This window comes from Bombina bombina, chromosome 2 (genome assembly GCF_027579735.1).
Source record: "Bombina bombina isolate aBomBom1 chromosome 2, aBomBom1.pri, whole genome shotgun sequence".
Lineage (NCBI taxonomy): Eukaryota > Metazoa > Chordata > Amphibia > Anura > Bombinatoridae > Bombina > Bombina bombina.
In genome coordinates, this window is record NC_069500.1 from 99,951,622 (window position 1) to 99,971,116 (window position 19,495).

Genomic DNA, 19,495 nt, shown 5'->3' on the forward strand with positions numbered 1-19,495 from the left:
GTCACAATAAGGAACAAAAGCCTGATCCTTCACCCACAGGAGCGGTATCAGTTTGGAAACCATCTCCAGTCTGGAATAAATCCAAGCCTTTTAGAAAACCAAAGCCAGCTCCCAAGTCCACATGAAGGTACGGCCCTCATTCCAGCCCAGCTGGTAGGGGGCAGATTACGTTTTTTCAAAGATATTTGGATCAATTCAATTCACAATCTTTTGATTCAGAACATTGTTTCAGAAGGATACAGAATTGGCTTCAAGATAAGGCCTCCTGCAAAGAGATTTTTTCTTTCCCGTGTCCCAGTAAATCCAGCGAAGGCTCAAGCATTTCTGAAATGTGTTTCAGATCTAGAGTTGGCTGGAGTAATTATGCCAGTTCCAGTTCTGGAACAGGGGCTGGGGTTTTATTCAAATCTCTTCATTGTACCAAAGAAGGAGAATTCCTTCAGACCAGTTCTGGATCTAAAAATATTGAATCGTTATGTAAGGATACCAACATTCAAAATGGTAACTATAAGGACTATCCTGCCTTTTGTTCAGCAAGGGCATTATATGTCCACAATAGATTTACAGGATGCATATCTGCATATTCCGATTCATCCAGATCACTATCAGTTTCTGAGATTCTCTTTCCTAGACAAGCATTACCAGTTTGTGGCTCTGCCGTTTGGCCTAGCAACAGCTCCAAGAATTTTTACAAAGGTTCTCGGTGCCCTTCTGTCTGTAATCAGAGAACGGGGTATTGTGGTATTTCCTTATTTGGACGATATCTTGGTACTTGCTCAGTCTTCACATTTAGCAGAATCTCATACGAATCGACTTGTGTTGTTTCTTCAAGATCATGGTTGGAGGATCAATTTACCGAAAAGTTCATTGATTCCTCAGACAAGGGTAACCTTTTTAGGTTTCCAGATAGATTCAGTGTCCATGACTCTGTCTCTGACCGACAAGAGACGTCTAAAATTGAACCTTCAATCACAATCATTCCCTTCAGTAGCCTTATGCATGGAAATTCTAGGTCTTATGACTGCTGCATCGGACGCGATCCCCTTTGCTCATTTTCACATGTGACCTCTTCAGCTCTGTATGCTGAACCAGTGGTGCAGGGATTACACAAAGATATCTCAATTAATATCTTTAAAACCGATTGTATGACACTCTCTGACGTGGTGGACAGATCACCATCGTTTAGTTCAGGGGGCTTCTTTTGTTCTTCCGACCTGGACTGTAATTTCAACAGATGCAAGTCTGACAGGTTGGGGAGCTGTTTGGGGGTCTCTGACAGCACAAGGGGTTTGGGAATCTCAGGAAGTGAGAGTACCAATCAATATTTTGGAACTCCGTGCAATTTTCAGAGTTCTTCAGTCATTGCCTCTTCTAAAGAGAGAATCGTTCATTTGTTTTCAGACAGACAATGTCACAACTGTGGCATACATCAATCATCAAGGAGGGACTCACAGTCCTCTGGCTATGAAAGAAGTATCTCGAATACTGGTATGGGCGGAATCCAGCTCCTGTCTAGTTTCTGCGGTTCATATCCCAGGTATAGACAATTGGGAAGCGGATTATCTCAGTCGCCAAACGTTACATTCGGGCGAATGGTCTCTTCACCCAGAGGTATTTCTTCAGATTGTTCAAATGTGGGGACTTCCAGAAATAGATCTGATGGCTTCTCATCTAAACAAGAAACTTCCCAGGTATCTGTCCAGATCCAGGGATCCTCAGGTGGAAGCAGTGGATGTATTGTCATTTCCTTGGAAGTATCATCCTGCCTATCTCTTTCCGCCTCTAGTTCTTCTTCCAAGAGTAATCTCCAAGATTCTGAAGGAATGCTCGTTTGTTCTGCTGGTGGCTCCAGCATGGCCTCACAGGTTTTGGTATGCGGATCTTGTCCGGATGGCTTCTTGCCAACCGTGGACTCTTCCGTTAAGACCAGACCTTCTGTCACAAGGTCCTTTTTTCCATCAGGATCTCAAATCCTTAAATTTAAAGGTATGGAGATTGAACACTTGATTCTTAGTCAAAGAGGTTTCTCTGACTCTGTGATTAATACTATGTTACAGGCTCGTAAATCTGTATCTAGGAAGATATATTATAGAGTCTGGAAGACTTACATTTCTTGGTGTCTTTCTCATCATTTTTCCTGGCATTCTTTTAGAATTCCGAGAATTTTACAGTTTCTTCAGGATGGTTTGGATAAAGGTTTGTCTGCAAGTTCCTTGAAAGGACAAATCTCTGCTCTTTCTGTTCTTTTTCACAGAAAGATTGCTAATCATCCTGATATTCATTGTTTTGTACAAGCTTTGGTTCGTATAAAACCTGTCATTAAGTCAATTTCTCCTCCTTGGAGTTTGAATTTGGTTCTGGGGGCTCTTCAAGCTCCTCCGTTTGAACCTATGCATTCATTGGACATTAAATTACTTTCTTGGAAAGTTTTGTTTCTTTTGGCCATCTCTTCTGCTAGAAGAGTTTCTGAATTATCTGCTCTTTCTTGTGAGTCTCCTTTTCTGATTTTTCATCAGGATAAGGCGGTGTTGCGAACTTCTTTTAAATTTTTACCTAAGGTTGTGAATTCTAACAACATTAGTAGAGAAATTGTGGTTCCTTCATTATGTCCTAATCCTAAGAATTCTAAGGAGAAATCATTGCATTCTTTGGATGTAGTTAGAGCTTTGAAATATTATGTTGAAGCTACTAAGAATTTCTGAAAGACTTCTAGTCTATTTGTTATCTTTTCCGGTTCTAGGAAAGGTCAGAAGGCCTCTGCCATTTCTTTGTCATCTTGGTTAAAATCTTTAATTCATCATGCCTATGTAGAGTCGGGTAAAACTCTGCCTCAGAGGATTACAGCTCATTCTACTAGGTCAGTTTCTACTTCCTGGGCGTTTAGGAATGAAGCTTCGGTTGATCAGATTTGCAAAGCAGCAACTTGGTCTTCTTTGCATACTTTTACTAAATTCTACCATTTTGATGTGTTTTCTTCTTCTGAAGCAGTTTTTGGTAGAAAAGTACTTCAGGCAGCTGTTTCAGTTTGATTCTTCTGCTTATAATTTCAGTTTTTTTCATTATAAGATTTAAACTTTATTTTGGGTGTGGATTATTTTCAGCGGAATTGGCTGTCTTTATTTTATCCCTCCCTCTCTAGTGACTCTTGCGTGGAAGATCCACATCTTGGGTAGTCATTATCCCATACGTCACTAGCTCATGGACTCTTGCTAATTACATGAAAGAAAACATAATTTATGTAAGAACTTACCTGATAAATTCATTTCTTTCATATTAGCAAGAGTCCATGAGGCCCACCCTTTTTGTGGTGGTTATGACTTTTTTGTATAAAGCACAATTATTCCAATTCCTTATTTTTTATGCTTTCGCACTTTTTTCTTATCACCCCACTTCTTGGCTATGCGTTAAACTGATTTGTGGGTGTGGTGAGGGGTGTATTTATATGCATTTTGAGGTTTGGGAAACTTTGCCCCTCCTGGTAGGAATGTATATCCCATACGTCACTAGCTCATGGACTCTTGCTAATATGAAAGAAATGAATTTATCAGGTAAGTTCTTACATAAATTATGTTTTTTATCCAATTATTGTTGGTTCCTGCATAACTCCACGGGAGTGAACATAATGTTATCTATATGGCACACATGGATTAGCACTGTCTGGTTGCACTGAAATAAATGGATAGAGTATAAAAAGTATATCAATACAACAATGCCGGTTATGCAAAGCTGGGTTATGGGTAGTTAAAGGGACATGATATCCAACTGTTGAAGCACAGGAGAGTGATGCAGCATAGCTGTAAAATGCTGACTAGAAAATATCACCTGAACATCTCTATGTAAAAAAGGAAGATATTTTATCTCAAATTTCCTAAGTATTCACACCCTACTGTAAAGAGACTTCAAGCAGCCAGTCAGGATGCTTGTCCTAGGACTTGCTAGAGAGCATGCATCTGTCATGTGCAGGCACAGTCATGTTGTTTTTATATTCAGTTTAAGTAAATTCTATGAAATCTCATGAGATCATAGCAAAGGCAAAGCATTACTTCAGCAATGCTGATGTCTCTTTAATGCGTTATCTATCGGTTAAATTACGAGTTTTGCGTTATGAGGGGTGCGGTACTAATTTGCATGTTATTCTCACCGCTCACTTTCCTACAGTGCTGGTATTACAGGTTTTCCTAAAGCCGGCGTTAAAAGACAAGAAGTGAGCGTAGAGCAAAATTGAGCTCCATACCGCACTCCAATACCAGCGCTGCTTAAGTCAGCGGTGAGCTGGTTGTACGTCCTCGTGCACGATTTCCCTATAGACATCAATGGGGAGAGCCGGCTGAGAAAAAGTCTAACACCTGCAAAAAAGCAGCATCAAACTCAGTAACGCAGCCCCATTGATTCCTATGGGGAAACTAAATTTATGTTTACACCTAACACCCTAACGTGAACCCCGAGTCTAAACACCCCTAATCTTACACTTATTAACCCCTAATCTGCTGCCCCGACATCGCCGACACCTACATTATACTTATTAGCCCCTAATCTGCCGCTCCGGACATCGCCGCCACTATAATAAACATATTAACCCCTAAACCGCCGCACTCCTGCATCGCAAACACTAGTTAAATAGTATTAACCCCTAATCTGCCACCCCTAACATCACCGCCACATACCTACATTTATTAACCCCTAATCTCCCGCCCCCAACATCACCGCCACTATACTAAAGTTATTAACCCCTAACCCTAAATCTAAACCTAACACCCCCTAACTTAAATATAATTAAAATAAATCTAAATAAAATACAATTAATAACTAAATAATTCCTATTTAAAACTAAATACTTACCTATAAAATAAACCCTAAGCTAGCTACAATATAACTAATAGTTACATTGTAGCTAGCTTAGGTTTTATTTTGCAGGCAAGTTTGTATTTATTTTAACTAGGTAGAATAGTTACTAAATAGTTATTAACTATTTACTAACTACCTAGCTAAAATAAATACAAATTTACCTGTACAATAAAACCTAACCTGTCTTACACTAACACCTAACCCTACAATTAAATAAATTCCCTAAATTAAATACAATTAACTAAATTCAATACAATTAGCTAAATTACAAAAAAAAACAAAAAACACTAAATTACAGAAAATAAAAAACAAATTACAAGAGCTTTAAACTAATTACACCTAATCTAATAGCCCTATCAAAATAAAAAAAGCCCACCCAAAATAAAAAAACCTAGCCTAAACTCCACTACCAATAGCCCTTAAAAGGGCCTTTTGCGGGGCATTGCCCCAAAGAAATCAGCTCTTTTACCTGTCAAAAAAATACAAACAACCACCCCAACAGTAAAACCTACCACCCACACAACCAACCCCCCAAATAAAAGCTTAACTAAAAAAACCTAAGCTCCCCATTGCCCTGAAAAGGGCATTTGGATGAACATTGCCCTTAAACTTTAACTCTATTGCAGCCCAAACCCCTAATCTAAAAATAAAACCCACCCAATACACCCTTAAAAAATGCTAACACTAAACCCTGAAGATCCACTTACAGTTTTGAAAAGCCGACATCCATCCTCAACGAAGCCGGGAGAAGTCTTCATCCAAGCGGCAGAAGTCCTCAACGAAGCCGGCAGAAGTGGTCCTCCAGACGGGCAGAAGTCTTCACCCAGACGGCATCTTCTATCTTCATCCTTCCGACGCGGAGTGGCTACATCTTCAAGACATCCAATAGACGGCTTCTTCTACAATGAAGGTTCCTTTAAATAACGTCATCCAAGATGGCGTCCATTAGATTCCGATTGGCTGAAAGTATTCTATCAGCCAATCGGAATTAAGGTTGAAAAAATCCTATTGGCTGATGCAATCAGCCAAAAGGATTGAGCTCGCATTCTATTGGATGTTCCAATCAGCCAATAGAATGCAAGCTCAATCCTATTGGCTGATTGCATATTTAACTAGTGTTTGAGATGCGGGAGTACGGCGGTTTAGGGGTTAATATGTTTATTATAGTGGCGGCGATGTCTGGAGCGGCAGATTAGGGGTTAATAATTTTATTTTTAGTGTCTGTGATGCGGGAGGGCCTCGGTTTAGAGGTTAATAGGTAGTTTATGGGTGTTAGTTTACTTTGTAACACTTTAGTTTGAGTTTTATGCTGCAGCTTTGTAGTTTAAAACTCATAACTACTGACTTTAGAATGCATTACGAATCTTGACGGGATAGAGTGTACCGCTCACTTTTTGGCCTCACAGGACAAGCTTGTAATACCGGCGCTATTACAATCCCATTGAAAAAAGACTCTGCAATTTGCGTAAGTTGATTTGCGGTATGGTCAAAAAAGTGTGCGGTGCCCCTAAATCTGCAAGACTCGTAATACCAGCGGTAATGAAAAAGCAGCGTTATGAGGCTTAACACTGCTTTTTTACTCGTAACGCAAGACTCGTAATCTAGCCGTATGTTTTTTAAACAATAAAATATAATTAAAGGGACAGTCAACACCAGAATTTTTGTTTTAAAAACATAATTTATGCTTACCTGATAAATTCCTTTCTTCTGTTGTGTGATCAGTCCACGGGTCATCATTACTTCTGGGATATAACTCCTCCCCAACAGGAAATGCAAGAGGATTCACCCAGCAGAGCTGCATATAGCTCCTCCCCTCTACGTCAGTCCCAGTCATTCGACCAAGAATCAACGAGAAAGGAGTAACCAAGGGTGAAGTGGTGACTGGAGTATAATTTAAAAGATATTTACCTGCCTTAAAACAGGGCGGGCCGTGGACTGATCACACAACAGAAGAAAGGAATTTATCAGGTAAGCATAAATTATGTTTTCTTCTGTTATGTGTGATCAGTCCACGGGTCATCATTACTTCTGGGATACCAATACCAAAGCAAAAGTACACGGATGACGGGAGGGATAGGCAGGCTCATTATACAGAAGGAACCACTGCCTGAAGAACCTTTCTCCCAAAAATAGCCTCCGAAGAAGCAAAAGTGTCAAATTTGTAAAATTTGGAAAAAGTATGAAGCGAAGACCAAGTTGCAGCCTTGCAAATCTGTTCAACAGAGGCCTCATTCTTAAAGGCCCAAGTGGAAGCCACAGCTCTAGTGGAGTGAGCTGTAATTCTTTCAGGAGGCTGCTGTCCAGCAGTCTCATAGGCTAAACGTATTATGCTACGAAGCCAAAAAGAGAGAGAGGTAGCAGAAGCTTTTTGACCTCTCCTCTGTCCAGAGTAAACGACAAACAAGGAAGAAGTTTGGCGAAAATCTTTAGTTGCCTGCAAGTAGAACTTGAGGGCACGAACTACATCCAGATTGTGTAAAAGACGTTCCTTCTTTGAAGAAGGATTTGGACACAAGGATGGGACAACAATCTCTTGATTGATGTTCCTGTTAGTGACTACCTTAGGTAAGAACCCAGGTTTAGTACGCAGAACTACCTTGTCTGAGTGAAAAATCAGATAAGGGGAATCACAATGTAAGGCTGATAACTCAGAGACTCTTCGAGCCGAGGAAATAGCCATTAAAAACAGAACTTTCCAAGATAACATTTTTATATCAATGGAATGAAGGGGTTCAAACGGAACACCCTGTAAAACGTTAAGAACTAAGTTTAAACTCCATGGTGGAGCAACAGCTTTAAACACAGGCTTGATCCTAGCTAAAGCCTGACAAAAGGACTGGACGTCTGGATTTTCTGACAGACGTCTGTGTAACAAGATGGACAGAGCTGAAATCTGTCCCTTTAATGAACTAGCTGATAAACCCTTTTCTAAACCTTCTTGTAGAAAAGACAATATCCTAGCGATCCTAACCTTACTCCAGGAGTAACCTTTGGATTCGCACCAGTATAGGTATTTCCGCCATATTTTATGGTAAATCCTTCTGGTAACAGGCTTCCTAGCCTGAATCAGGGTATCAATAACCGACTCAGAAAAACCACGTTTTGATAAAATCAAGCGTTCAATTTCCAAGCAGTCAGCTTCAGAGAAGTTAGATTTTGATGTTTGAATGGACCCTGTATCAGAAGGTCCTGTCTTAGAGGTAGAGACCAAGGCGGACAGGATGACATGTCCACTAGATCTGCATACCAAGTCCTGCGTGGCCAAGCAGGTGCTATTAGAATTACTGATGCTCTCTCCTGTTTGATTTTGGCAATCAATCGAGGAAGCAGCGGGAAGGGTGGAAACACATAAGCCATCCTGAAGTTCCAAGGTGCTGTCAAAGCATCTATCAGAACTGCTCCCGGATCCCTGGATCTGGACCCGTAGCGAGGAAGTTTGGCGTTCTGGCGAGACGCCATGAGATCTATCTCTGGTTTGCCCCAACGTCGAAGTATTTGGGCAAAGACCTCCGGATGAAGTTCCCACTCCCCCGGATGAAAAGTCTGGCGACTCAAGAAATCCGCCTCCCAGTTCTCCACTCCCGGGATGTGGATTGCTGACAGGTGGCAAGAGTGAGACTCTGCCCAGCGAATTATCTTTGATACTTCCATCATTGCTAGGGAGCTTCTTGTCCCTCCCTGATGGTTGATGTAAGCTACAGTCGTGATGTTGTCCGACTGAAACCTGATGAACCCCCGAGTTATTAACTGGGGCCAAGCCAGAAGGGCATTGAGAACTGCTCTCAATTCCAGAATGTTTATTGGAAGGAGACTCTCCTCCTGATTCCATAGTCCCTGAGCCTTCAGAGAATTCCAGACAGCGCCCCAACCTAGTAGGCTGGCATCTGTTGTTACAATTGTCCAGTCTGGCCTGCTGAATGGCATCCCCCTGGACAGGTGTGGCCGATAAAGCCACCATAGAAGAGAATTTCTGGTCTCTTGATTCAGATTCAGAGTAGGGGACAAATCTGAGTAATCCCCATTCCACTGACTTAGCATGCATAATTGCAGCGGTCTGAGGTGTAGGCGTGCAAACGGTACTATGTCCATTGCCGCTACCATTAAGCCGATCACCTCCATGCATTGAGCTACTGACGGGTGTTGAATGGAATGAAGGACGCGGCATGCATTTTGAAGTTTTGTTAACCTGTCTTCTGTCAGGTAAATCTTCATCTCTACAGAATCTATAAGAGTCCCCAAGAATGGAACTCTTGTGAGAGGAAAGAGAGAACTCTTCTTTTCGTTCACTTTCCATCCATGCGACCTTAGAAATGCCAGAACTAACTCTGTATGAGACTTGGCAGTTTGAAAGCTTGAAGCTTGTATTAGAATGTCGTCTAGGTACGGAGCTACCGAAATCCCTCGCGGTCTTAGTACCGCTAGAAGGGCACCCAGAACCTTTGTGAAGATTCTTGGAGCCGTAGCCAATCCGAATGGAAGAGCTACAAACTGGTAGTGCCTGTCTAAGAAGGCAAACCTTAGATACCGGTGATGATCTTTGTGGATCGGTATGTGAAGGTAAGCATCCTTTAAATCCACTGTGGTCATGTACTGACCCTCTTGGATCATGGGTAAGATTGTCCGAATAGTTTCCATTTTGAACGATGGAACTCTTAGGAATTTGTTTAGAGTCTTTAAATCTAAGATTGGCCTGAAAGTTCCCTCTTTTTTGGGAACCACAAACAGGTTTGAGTAGAACCCTTGTCCTTGTTCCGACCACGGAACCGGATGGATCACTCCCATTGTTAACAGATCTTGTACGCAGCGTAGAAACGCTTCTTTCTTTATCTGGTTTGTTGACAACCTTGACAGATGAAATCTCCCTCTTGGGGGAGATAATTTGAAGTCTAGAAGGTATCCCTGAGATATGATCTCTAGTGCCCAGGGATCCTGAACATCTCTTGCCCAGGCCTGGGCGAAGAGAGAGAGTCTGCCCCCTACTAGATCCGGTCCCGGATCGGGGGCTCTCGGTTCATGCTGTCTTTGGGGCAGCAGCAGGTTTCCTGGCCTGCTTGCTTTTGTTCCAGGACTGGTTAGGCTTCCAGCCTTGCCTGTAACGAGCAACAGCTCCTTCCTGTTTTGGTGCAGTGGAGGTTGATGCTGCTCCTGTTTTGAAATTCCGAAAGGGACGAAAATTAGACTGTCTAGCCTTAGCTTTGGCCTTGTCTTGAGGTAGGGCGTGGCCCTTACCTCCCGTAATGTCAGCGATAATTTCTTTCAAACCGGGCCCGAATAAGGACTGCCCCTTGAAAGGTATATTAAGTAATTTGGACTTAGAAGTAACATCAGCTGACCAGGATTTTAGCCACAGTGCCCTGCGTGCCTGTATGGCGAATCCTGAGTTCTTAGCCGTAAGTTTGGTTAAATGTACTACGGCCTCCGAAATGAAAGAATTAGCTAGTTTAAGGACTCTAAGCCTGTCCGTAATGTCGTCTAGCGTAGAGGAACTAAGGTTCTCTTCAAGCGACTCAATCCAAAATGCTGCCGCAGCCGTAATCGGCGCGATACATGCAAGGGGTTGTAATATAAAACCTTGTTGAACAAACATTTTCTTAAGGTAACCCTCTAATTTTTTATCCATTGGATCTGAGAAAGCACAGCTATCCTCCACCGGGATAGTGGTACGCTTAGCTAAAGTAGAAACTGCTCCCTCCACCTTGGGGACCGTTTGCCATAAGTCCCGAGTGGTGGCGTCTATTGGAAACATCTTTCTAAATATTGGAGGGGGTGAGAACGGCACACCGGGTCTATCCCACTCCTTAGTAACAATTTCAGTTAGTCTCTTAGGTATAGGAAAAACGTCAGTACTCGCCGGTACCGCAAAGTATTTATCCAACCTACACAGTTTCTCTGGTATTGCAACGGTGTTACAATCGTTGAGAGCTGCTAAGACCTCCCCTAGTAGTACACGGAGGTTCTCCAATTTAAATTTAAAATTTGAAATATCTGAGTCCAATCTGTTTGGATCAGAACCGTCACCCACAGAATGAAGCTCTCCGTCCTCATGCTCTGCGAGCTGTGACGCAGTATCAGACATGGCCCTAGGATTGTCAGCGCACTCTGTTCTCACCCCAGAGTGATCACGCTTGCCTCTTAGTTCTGGTAATTTAGACAAAACTTCAGTCATAACAGTAGCCATATCTTGTAATGTTATCTGTAATGGCCGCCCAGATGTACTAGGCGCCAAAATATCACGCACCTCCCGGGCGGGAGATGCAGGTACTGTCGCGTGAGGCGAGTTAGTCGGCATAACTCTCCCCTCGCTGTTTGGTGAAATTTGTTCACATTGTACAGATTGACTTTTATTTAAAGTAGCATCAATACAGTTAGTACATAAATTTCTATTGGGCTCCACCTTGGCATTGGAACAAATGACACAGATATCTTCCTCTGAGTCAGACATGTTTAACACACTAGCAAAAAAACTTACAACTTGGTTATAATCTTTTTTAGCAAAAAAACGCACTGTGCCTCAAAGAGGTACTAACGATTAAATGACAGTTGAAATAATGAACTGAAAAACAGTTATAGCATCAAACTTTAAAACAACACAACTTTTAGCAAAGGTTTGTTCCCATTAGTAAAAAACAACACTAATTAAATTTGTACATAAGAAAACAAAACAACGTTTTTTATTCACAGTCACTATAAGAATTCTCACAGCTCTGCTGAGAGAATTTACCTCCCTTCAAAGAAGTTTGAAGACCCCTGAGATCTGTCAGAGATGAACCGGATCATGCAGGAAATATAAAATTAGCTGACTGGAATTTTTTGATGCGTAGCAAAGAGCGCCAAAAACGGCCCCTCCCTCTCCCACACAGCAGTGAAGAGAAACGAAACTGTCACAATTAAAGCAAAAAACTGCCAAGTGGAAAATAATGCCCAAGTATTTATTCACACAGTACCTCAGCAATGTAAACGATTCTACATTCCAGCAAAAACGTTTAACATGAGAATAGTTATTAAAAGGATTAGTGACCTTTAACACAGTAGTTCCGGTGAAATACCATCCCCAGAATACTGAAGTGTATACATACATGTCATTTTAACGGTATGGCAGGCTTTTCTCATCAATTCCATTCAGAAAATAAAAACTGCCACATACCTCAATGCAGATTCATCTGCCCGCTGTCCCCTGATCTGAAGCCTTTACCTCCCTCAGATGGTCGAGAACAGCAATATGATCTTAACGACTCCGGTTAAAATCATAGTAAAAAATCTCTGTCAGATTCTTCCTCAAACTCTGCCAGAGAAGTAATAACACGCTCCGGTGCTATTTTAAAATAACAAACTTTTGATTGAAGTCATAAAAACTAAGTATAATCACCATAGTCCTCTCACACATCCTATCTAGTCGTTGGGTGCAAGAGAATGACTGGGACTGACGTAGAGGGGAGGAGCTATATGCAGCTCTGCTGGGTGAATCCTCTTGCATTTCCTGTTGGGGAGGAGTTATATCCCAGAAGTAATGATGACCCGTGGACTGATCACACATAACAGAAGAAAGATAGATAATCATTTACTTACCAATTCCCCAGTTTTGCATAACCAACACAGTTATAATTATACACGTTTTACCTCTGTATTTAGGTTGTATCTAAGCCTCAGCAGACTGCCCCCTTATTTCAGTTCTTTTGACAGACTTGCATTTTAGCCAATCAGAGCTGTCTCCATGGTAAATTCATGTGCATGAGCTCAATGTTATCTATATGAAACACGTGAACTAATGCCCTCTAGTGGTGAAAAACTCTCAAAATGCATTTAGATTAGAGGCGGCCTTCAAGGTCTAAGAAATTAGCATATGAACCTCCTAGGTTTAGCTTTCAACTAAGAATACCAAGAGAATAAAGCAAAATTGGTGATAAAAGTAAATTGGAAAGTTGTTTAAAATTACATGCCCTATTTGAAACATGAACGTTTTTTTGGGACTTGACTGTCCCTTTAAGTAGACTGCCCTTTTAAATAATGAATATAAACTTTGTTGTTCTGTCTGCTTACAGTAACTGCATAAACCATTATCTGTGTAAAACAGAGCCAGCAGCAGTTTTATGGAGATGTGGGAAATGCTAGGCTCCTCCAGTCAGTGTGTTACACTCCCAAGTCTAAAAGATGTCAACATGTCATCATAGACTTGAAGTCTGCCCTTTTTTTTTCTTTCATGTACTTTGCCCTAATAGGACAAGGGAGAAGTAAATGGGCAATAAGGGTGTTTTAAATACAAAATGCTGGGATAGTCATGATTCCCTAACAGCAGCTGTAGCTTTGTGGCCCCCTTTGTTATAGCTACCAATAACAATGGTCTGCACATAGTGCTTGACTCAGTATTTTAGCTTGTTTTCCATACATCTTCATTTAGCCGCCTTCTAACACTGTACTGATCAATTCTCCATTTTCATTCAAGGATGGGAATACGCCATTGCTGCTCTCTGTACTGCACGGACATACAGAAGTTTGCAAGTATCTTGTAGATCACAAGGCTGACATTAATGTTAAAGACAACAATGGAAGGTGAGTGTTGCAAATAAGGTGTGTTTATTTCTTATGGTATCTACTGTAATTCAGTATACATATTCTTATGGTTATACTGAATACTTCTTTTATGCTCCATCATTATTTACATCTTTTTAAAAAAACATAAACGGAAAGAGAAGCAGTCTTCTGGGAACTAACAGCAGCTCAGTAGCTTGTTCTATGGCGAGTTACCACCTAGGAGCAGCCTATTTTAGCCCAGTTGTGCTTTTTACAGAGGAAAACTTTCTTGAAGTATATCAGTCTCATCCCACCTAACGACAGTCCAGCCCCAAAATACCATGCAATTTTCCTCTGAACAAGGGAAATGGCAACCCCAGACAAGCGTTTCGGCTTTGTCAGTGAGGTGCAGACCTATCCCTCTAAGCACATTTGGCAAGGAGTCCACGTCTGGTTTTCCCATCACTTTTAGGGAGACTTTCCCCAGGGTCAAAATACAAATATAAACAGAAAAAGAAGCAGTTTGCTATGGACAAACAGCAGCGCATTAGCTTGTTCTATGGCCTGGTTACCACCTGGTAGTAGCTTCTTTTTGCCCAATTGTGCTTTTCCTGAAGTATATCAGTCTGATCCCACCTAACAAGGTCATTTCACCCCCCCCCCCGAAATACCAGGCAATTCTCCACTGAACAAGGGAAATGGCAACCCCAGATGATTGTTTAAATATATTCTTATACATTTTCGGAAATTGGCGACTCTATACAAATAAATGATAATCATAATAATTTTGAATCCATTAAAGTAGACCACAGAAACTGAATGAGAAATGCTACAAAATCTTGTGCACATACCGTATACAGCCATCTTGGATATTTAGGTGAAGTTGGATCGACTTTTCAATGTTAAACCCTGATTTTCAGGTGCATATAACTCTCGATTACGTGAATGCATTTGTTTGAAATTTGGAAGTACTTTTCCTTAACTCTTAACATTTAAAATGATTAGTTAAACCTGCAGAAAAAGTGACTGCATCAGTCTTTATGAAACTGGGCATGCAGGTAGATTTTATTGTCTGATAAGTGTGAAAACAACAAGAAGTGGCTGTTTAGATTTAGAGTTTTAAAAATATAAGCTGAAACATGCTCAGCAGTAGCAGTGATTGCATGAGTTGTAGTCCCAGATATTGGTCAGTATAGTGATGTAGTTTATATATATATATATATATATATATATATATATATATATATATATATATATATATATTAGCAAAGGAGAGCACTCTCATTCAGTCCAGCAACTGCCAGTATGAATACAGCAGAAAAAGAAGCTCTCTCTGGTTTTTTAGAAACAATCATTTACTGTGAAAAGTGACGTTTCGGGGACAAAGTATCCCCTTCCTCAGACTGAATATATATATATATCCACACACACAACAGACCTTGTATGTAGACAACTGCAACGTGCAACAGCACTCTCCAGTCTTCGAGTTACTAATTAAATCAAGTTTGACTCAATACAAAGACTGGAGAGTGCTGTTTGCCTTGCAATTGTCTACATACAAGGTCTATTGGATATAGTACTTAACAACACACCCCACCAAGTTGTCCATCCTTTAGGACTTATATATATATATATATATATATATATATATATATACATATATGTGTGTGTGTATTCAGCACATAAAAAGTCTAGCACTCTCTTGCAAGCACACAGCGCTTGATTAAAAGCAAAATGGAAGAGTTAGCTTTTAGGGGTCGATTTATGAAGCTGCGGCAGACAGGTGGGAATTCAGCATTGCACACTGGCGCTATTTGCAACTTGCGTGCAATCCCACCCCCTGACCAAGCACAGCCAATCACGCGCGGGCAGGAACTATCAATCTCCCCAGTCGGACGAGACCAGGGAGATGGAAATTCACCACCTTAGAAGTGTTGAAAGGTCAGGAAAGCAGCGGTTTGATGACCGGTACTTGTTAAATACGGACTGCAGGTTCTCTTGTGAAAACCTGCAGTTGTAGGGGGTCGAAAGGCTTGTGAAGCCTTTGATAAATCGACCCCTTAATCTAGCTGTGTGCTTGCAAGAGCGTGCCAGACTTTCTGTGTGTTGTGTTAATAATTTTCCCTACGGGCTCTGCACCCAGGCTTCATTGCTTGATTCACTGAAAGCTGTGCAGCTGGCTGTAAGTTTTGCAGGGTTGTGCGATGTGTACCCAATACAGTTTGAGAGGGCTGTTCATTTCCGTATTATATATAATACATAGATGCAAAAAGAGAAGCACTGTCTCAGAAACGAACACCAGCTCAATAACTTGTTAGCTTGTGCTATGGCGATTTACCACCTGGGAGAAGCCGCTTTTAGCCTAATAATGCTTTTTACAGAGAATTTTCCTCCTGAAGTATATCAGTCTGATCCTGCCAAACAAGGTCAGTCCAGCCCCAAAATACCAGGCAATCTCTCTCTGAACAAGAAACATGGCAACCCCAGATGATCATTTATATATATATACACATCATGCAAACATACACACATACATTTTTACAAAATAAAACGTATATAATTAATTTCAGGGTTTAAGTTGCAGATCAAACATTAAAAAAACAAGGACATTTTGAAATGAAATGCCCCTGCCCTAGACAATTTTATAATTTTGTACATCAATACAGAATATTATTTGAAACATTTAATTTCGGAATTTCTATTCTTTTAACTTCTGAATCATAAACCATGGCAGTAATAGAAGTATTTTCACATTGAGTTAAAAGATAGATATATGCATCAGAAGCATGACATAGCTTTAGATTTATGTTATAAAAATACCCTTATTGCACAATTTGTAGCTTTTGTCTCCATTTCAAAAGAACTTCACCTCTTACTGATAAGAAAGATAATTGCATTGCAGTGATTACAGATTCACATTGTGTCATGAAGTAAGAATGCCATTTGACTGTGTTTCAGGTATGTGGATTAATGGGAGCATTAATAGATTACTTATTCTAGTGATTATGTATCTTAGTAGTTGTTGAATGAACATGTGTGCATTCTTTCCTTGAGAAAAAAAAATTCTGTCACAACTAAAATTTACAAATAAAGAGAGAATACTTTTTATCAGAGCTTCAGAGCTATAAAGGTTTACATGAACAGCGGTCTCTCTCTTCAGTGTGTGTGTATATATATATAGTTTGCATACGAAGAGAGAAGCGCTCTACCAGGAACGAACAACAGCTCAGTGGCTTGTTCTATGGCGATTTACCACCCGGAAGTAGCCTCTTTTAGACCAGTGTGCTTTTCACAGAAGAAGACTTTCCTGAAGTATATCAGTCTGATCCCGCCAAGTAAGGTAAGTCCAGCCCCGAAATACCAGGCAATTCTCCTCTGAACAAGGAAAATGACAACCCCAGACGATCGTTTCTGCCTCCTATGGGCCTTGTCAGTGAGGTGCAGCCACATTCCTCTAAGCACACTGGGTAAGGAGTCCACATCTGGTTTCCCCCATCACCCATAGGGAGACTTCCCCAGGGTCATAATAATTTGCATACGAAGAGAGAAGCGCTCTACCAGGAACGAACAACAGCTCAGTGGCTTGTTCTATGGCGATTTACCACCCGGAAGTAGCCTCTTTTAGACCAGTGTGCTTTTCACAGAAGAAAACTTTCCTGAAGTATATCAGTCTGATCCCGCCAAGTAAGGTCAGTCCAGCCCCGAAATACCAGGCAATTCTCCTCTGAACAAGGAAAATGACAACCCCAGACAATCGTTTCGGCCTCCTATGGGCCTCGTCAGTGAGGTGCAGCCACATTCCTCTAAGCACACTGGGCAAGGAGTCCACGTCTTGTTTCCCCCATCACCCATAGGGAGACTTCCCCAGGGTCATAATAATTTGCATACGAAGAGAGAATATATATATATATATATGTGTGTGTGTGTATGTATATATATATATATATATATATATATATATATATATATATATATATAATGTGTGTATGCATATATGCACTCACTCACAAAGTTTTAGATGCAATTAAGTCTGGGTGTCTCCTCCACAAAATTACTAGAGGTTTCCACATACTTTTGGCCATATAGTGTGTGTGTGGAAACCTCTAGTAATTGAGTTCAATGTTTCAACCTCACCAATTGCCAATAGGTGTATAAAATCTAGCAAATATCCATGAAATCTCTATAGACAAAATTGGCAGTACAATAGGTCGTAATGAAGAACTCAGTGACTTTAAACATGGCACTGTCATAGGATGCCACCTTTGCCTTAAGTCAGTGACATTTCTGCCCTACTAGATTTGCTCCGGTCAACTGCAAGTGCTATTATTGTGAAGTGGAAGCTTCTAGGAGAAACAGCCCAGCCATGCAGTAGCAGATTACACAAACTCACAGAGCAGGGTCACCAAGAGCTGAAACAGCCCAGCCATGCAGTAGCAGATTACACAAACTCACAGAGCAGGGTCACCAAGTGCTGAAACAGCCCAGCCATGCAGTAGCAGATTACACTAACTCACAGAGCAGGGTCACCAAGTGCTGAAACAGCCCAGCCATGCAGTAGCAGATTACACAAACTCACAGAGCAGGGTCACCAAGTGCTGAAACAGCCCAGCCATGCAGTAGCAGATTACACAAACTCACAGAGCAGGGTCACCAAGTGCTGAAACAGCCCAGCCATGCAGTAGCAGATTACACAAACTCACAGAGCAGGGTCACCAAGTGCTGAAACAGCCCAGCCATGCAGTAGCAGATTACACAAACTCACAGAGCAGGGTCACCAAGTGCTGAAACAGCCCAGCCATGCAGTAGCAGATTACACAAACTCACAGAGCAGGGTCACCAAGTGCTGAAAAAGCCCAGCCATGCAGTAGCAGATTACACAAACCCACAGAGCAGGGTCACCAAGTGTTGAAACAGCCCAGCCATGCAGTAGCAGATTACACAAACTCACAGAACAGGGTCACCAAGAGCTGAAACAGCCCAGCCATGCAGTAGCAGATTACACAAACCCACAGAGCAGGGTCACCAAGTGCTGAAACAGCCCAGCCATGCAGTAGCAGATTAACCAAACTCACAGAGCAGGGTCACCAAGAGCTGAAACAGCCCAGCCATGCAGTAGCAGATTATACAAACTCACAGAGCAGGGTCACCAATTGCTGAAACATGTAGCTTGTAAAAAAAATCATCTGTTGCATCACTCACTGCAGAGTTTCAAACTGCCTCTAGAAGCAACATCAGCACAAGAACTATGCGTCTGGAGCTTCATAAAGGGTTTCCACGGCCGTTCAGCTGTGCACAATTCTCAAAACAATATCTGCAATGCCAAGCATGGTCTGGGGGGTGTAAAGCACTCTGGAGCAGTGAGGTAACATGTTCTGTGGAGTGGTGAATTACACTTCATTATCTGGCAGTCTTTTGGAAAAATCTGGGTGTGGCAGATGCTACCTACCACAATACATAGTGCCTACTGTACAGTTTAGTGGACGAGGGGCAATGCCCTTTGGCTTTGGCTTTTTTTAGGGTTTTTGATAGACACTTTTAGTTGTTGTGAAGGATCATCTTAATGATACAGGTTTCCAAGTTTGTGGCAAAAGTTTGGGGAAGGCCATTTCCTGTTCCAGTATGACTGTACCCCTGTGCCCTAAGTAAAGTTCATTAGGACATGGTTGACAAGTTTGGTGAGGAGGAAATAGAAATGGCTTGCACAGAGCCCTGACCTCATCCCTACTGAACAACTTTGGCATGAATCCAACTTCAATGCCAAGCTTTTCCTGAATGATAAAATATACTCCTGGGTTTAGTGAATACTGCAGGATCATCGCCATCCTTAGTCAATATAAGCAGATATGTTTTAGACCCTTAATATATTACAGCCACATAGTTTTTTTTTTTTTTTTAGTTTATCCAGGTTTCTTATAATTTATAGAGGTAGCTGCATTATAGTTATTATTGTGAATAGAAGCATTTTTGTGATATACTTGTATTAGCAAAAATGTTTTAGGTAAAAGTTATAACTGCTCCTTGGGCATATGTGCATATGTTGTTTGTGCTCTACACACCCAGACAGAAACACTGCACCCAAAGAGGTGACGGTGACGTGTATTATGTCAGTGACAACTCATTTTCCATCATGCAAACCACCACT

The 19,495-nt window shown here is 41.3% G+C and overlaps 1 protein-coding gene across 3 annotated transcripts in view; it reads left to right on the forward strand.

The window, feature by feature from the left end:
* The window catches only part of RAI14 (retinoic acid induced 14), a 484,372-nt gene that overhangs the window by 375,899 nt on the left and 88,978 nt on the right, over window positions 1–19,495 (forward strand). For all 3 annotated transcript variants that reach the window (XM_053701194.1, XM_053701193.1, XM_053701195.1), the window contains one exon: window positions 13,286–13,392. In XM_053701194.1, the coding sequence (XP_053557169.1) occupies window positions 13,286–13,392 (107 nt within the window). The remainder of the gene's footprint in view (window positions 1–13,285; window positions 13,393–19,495) is intronic.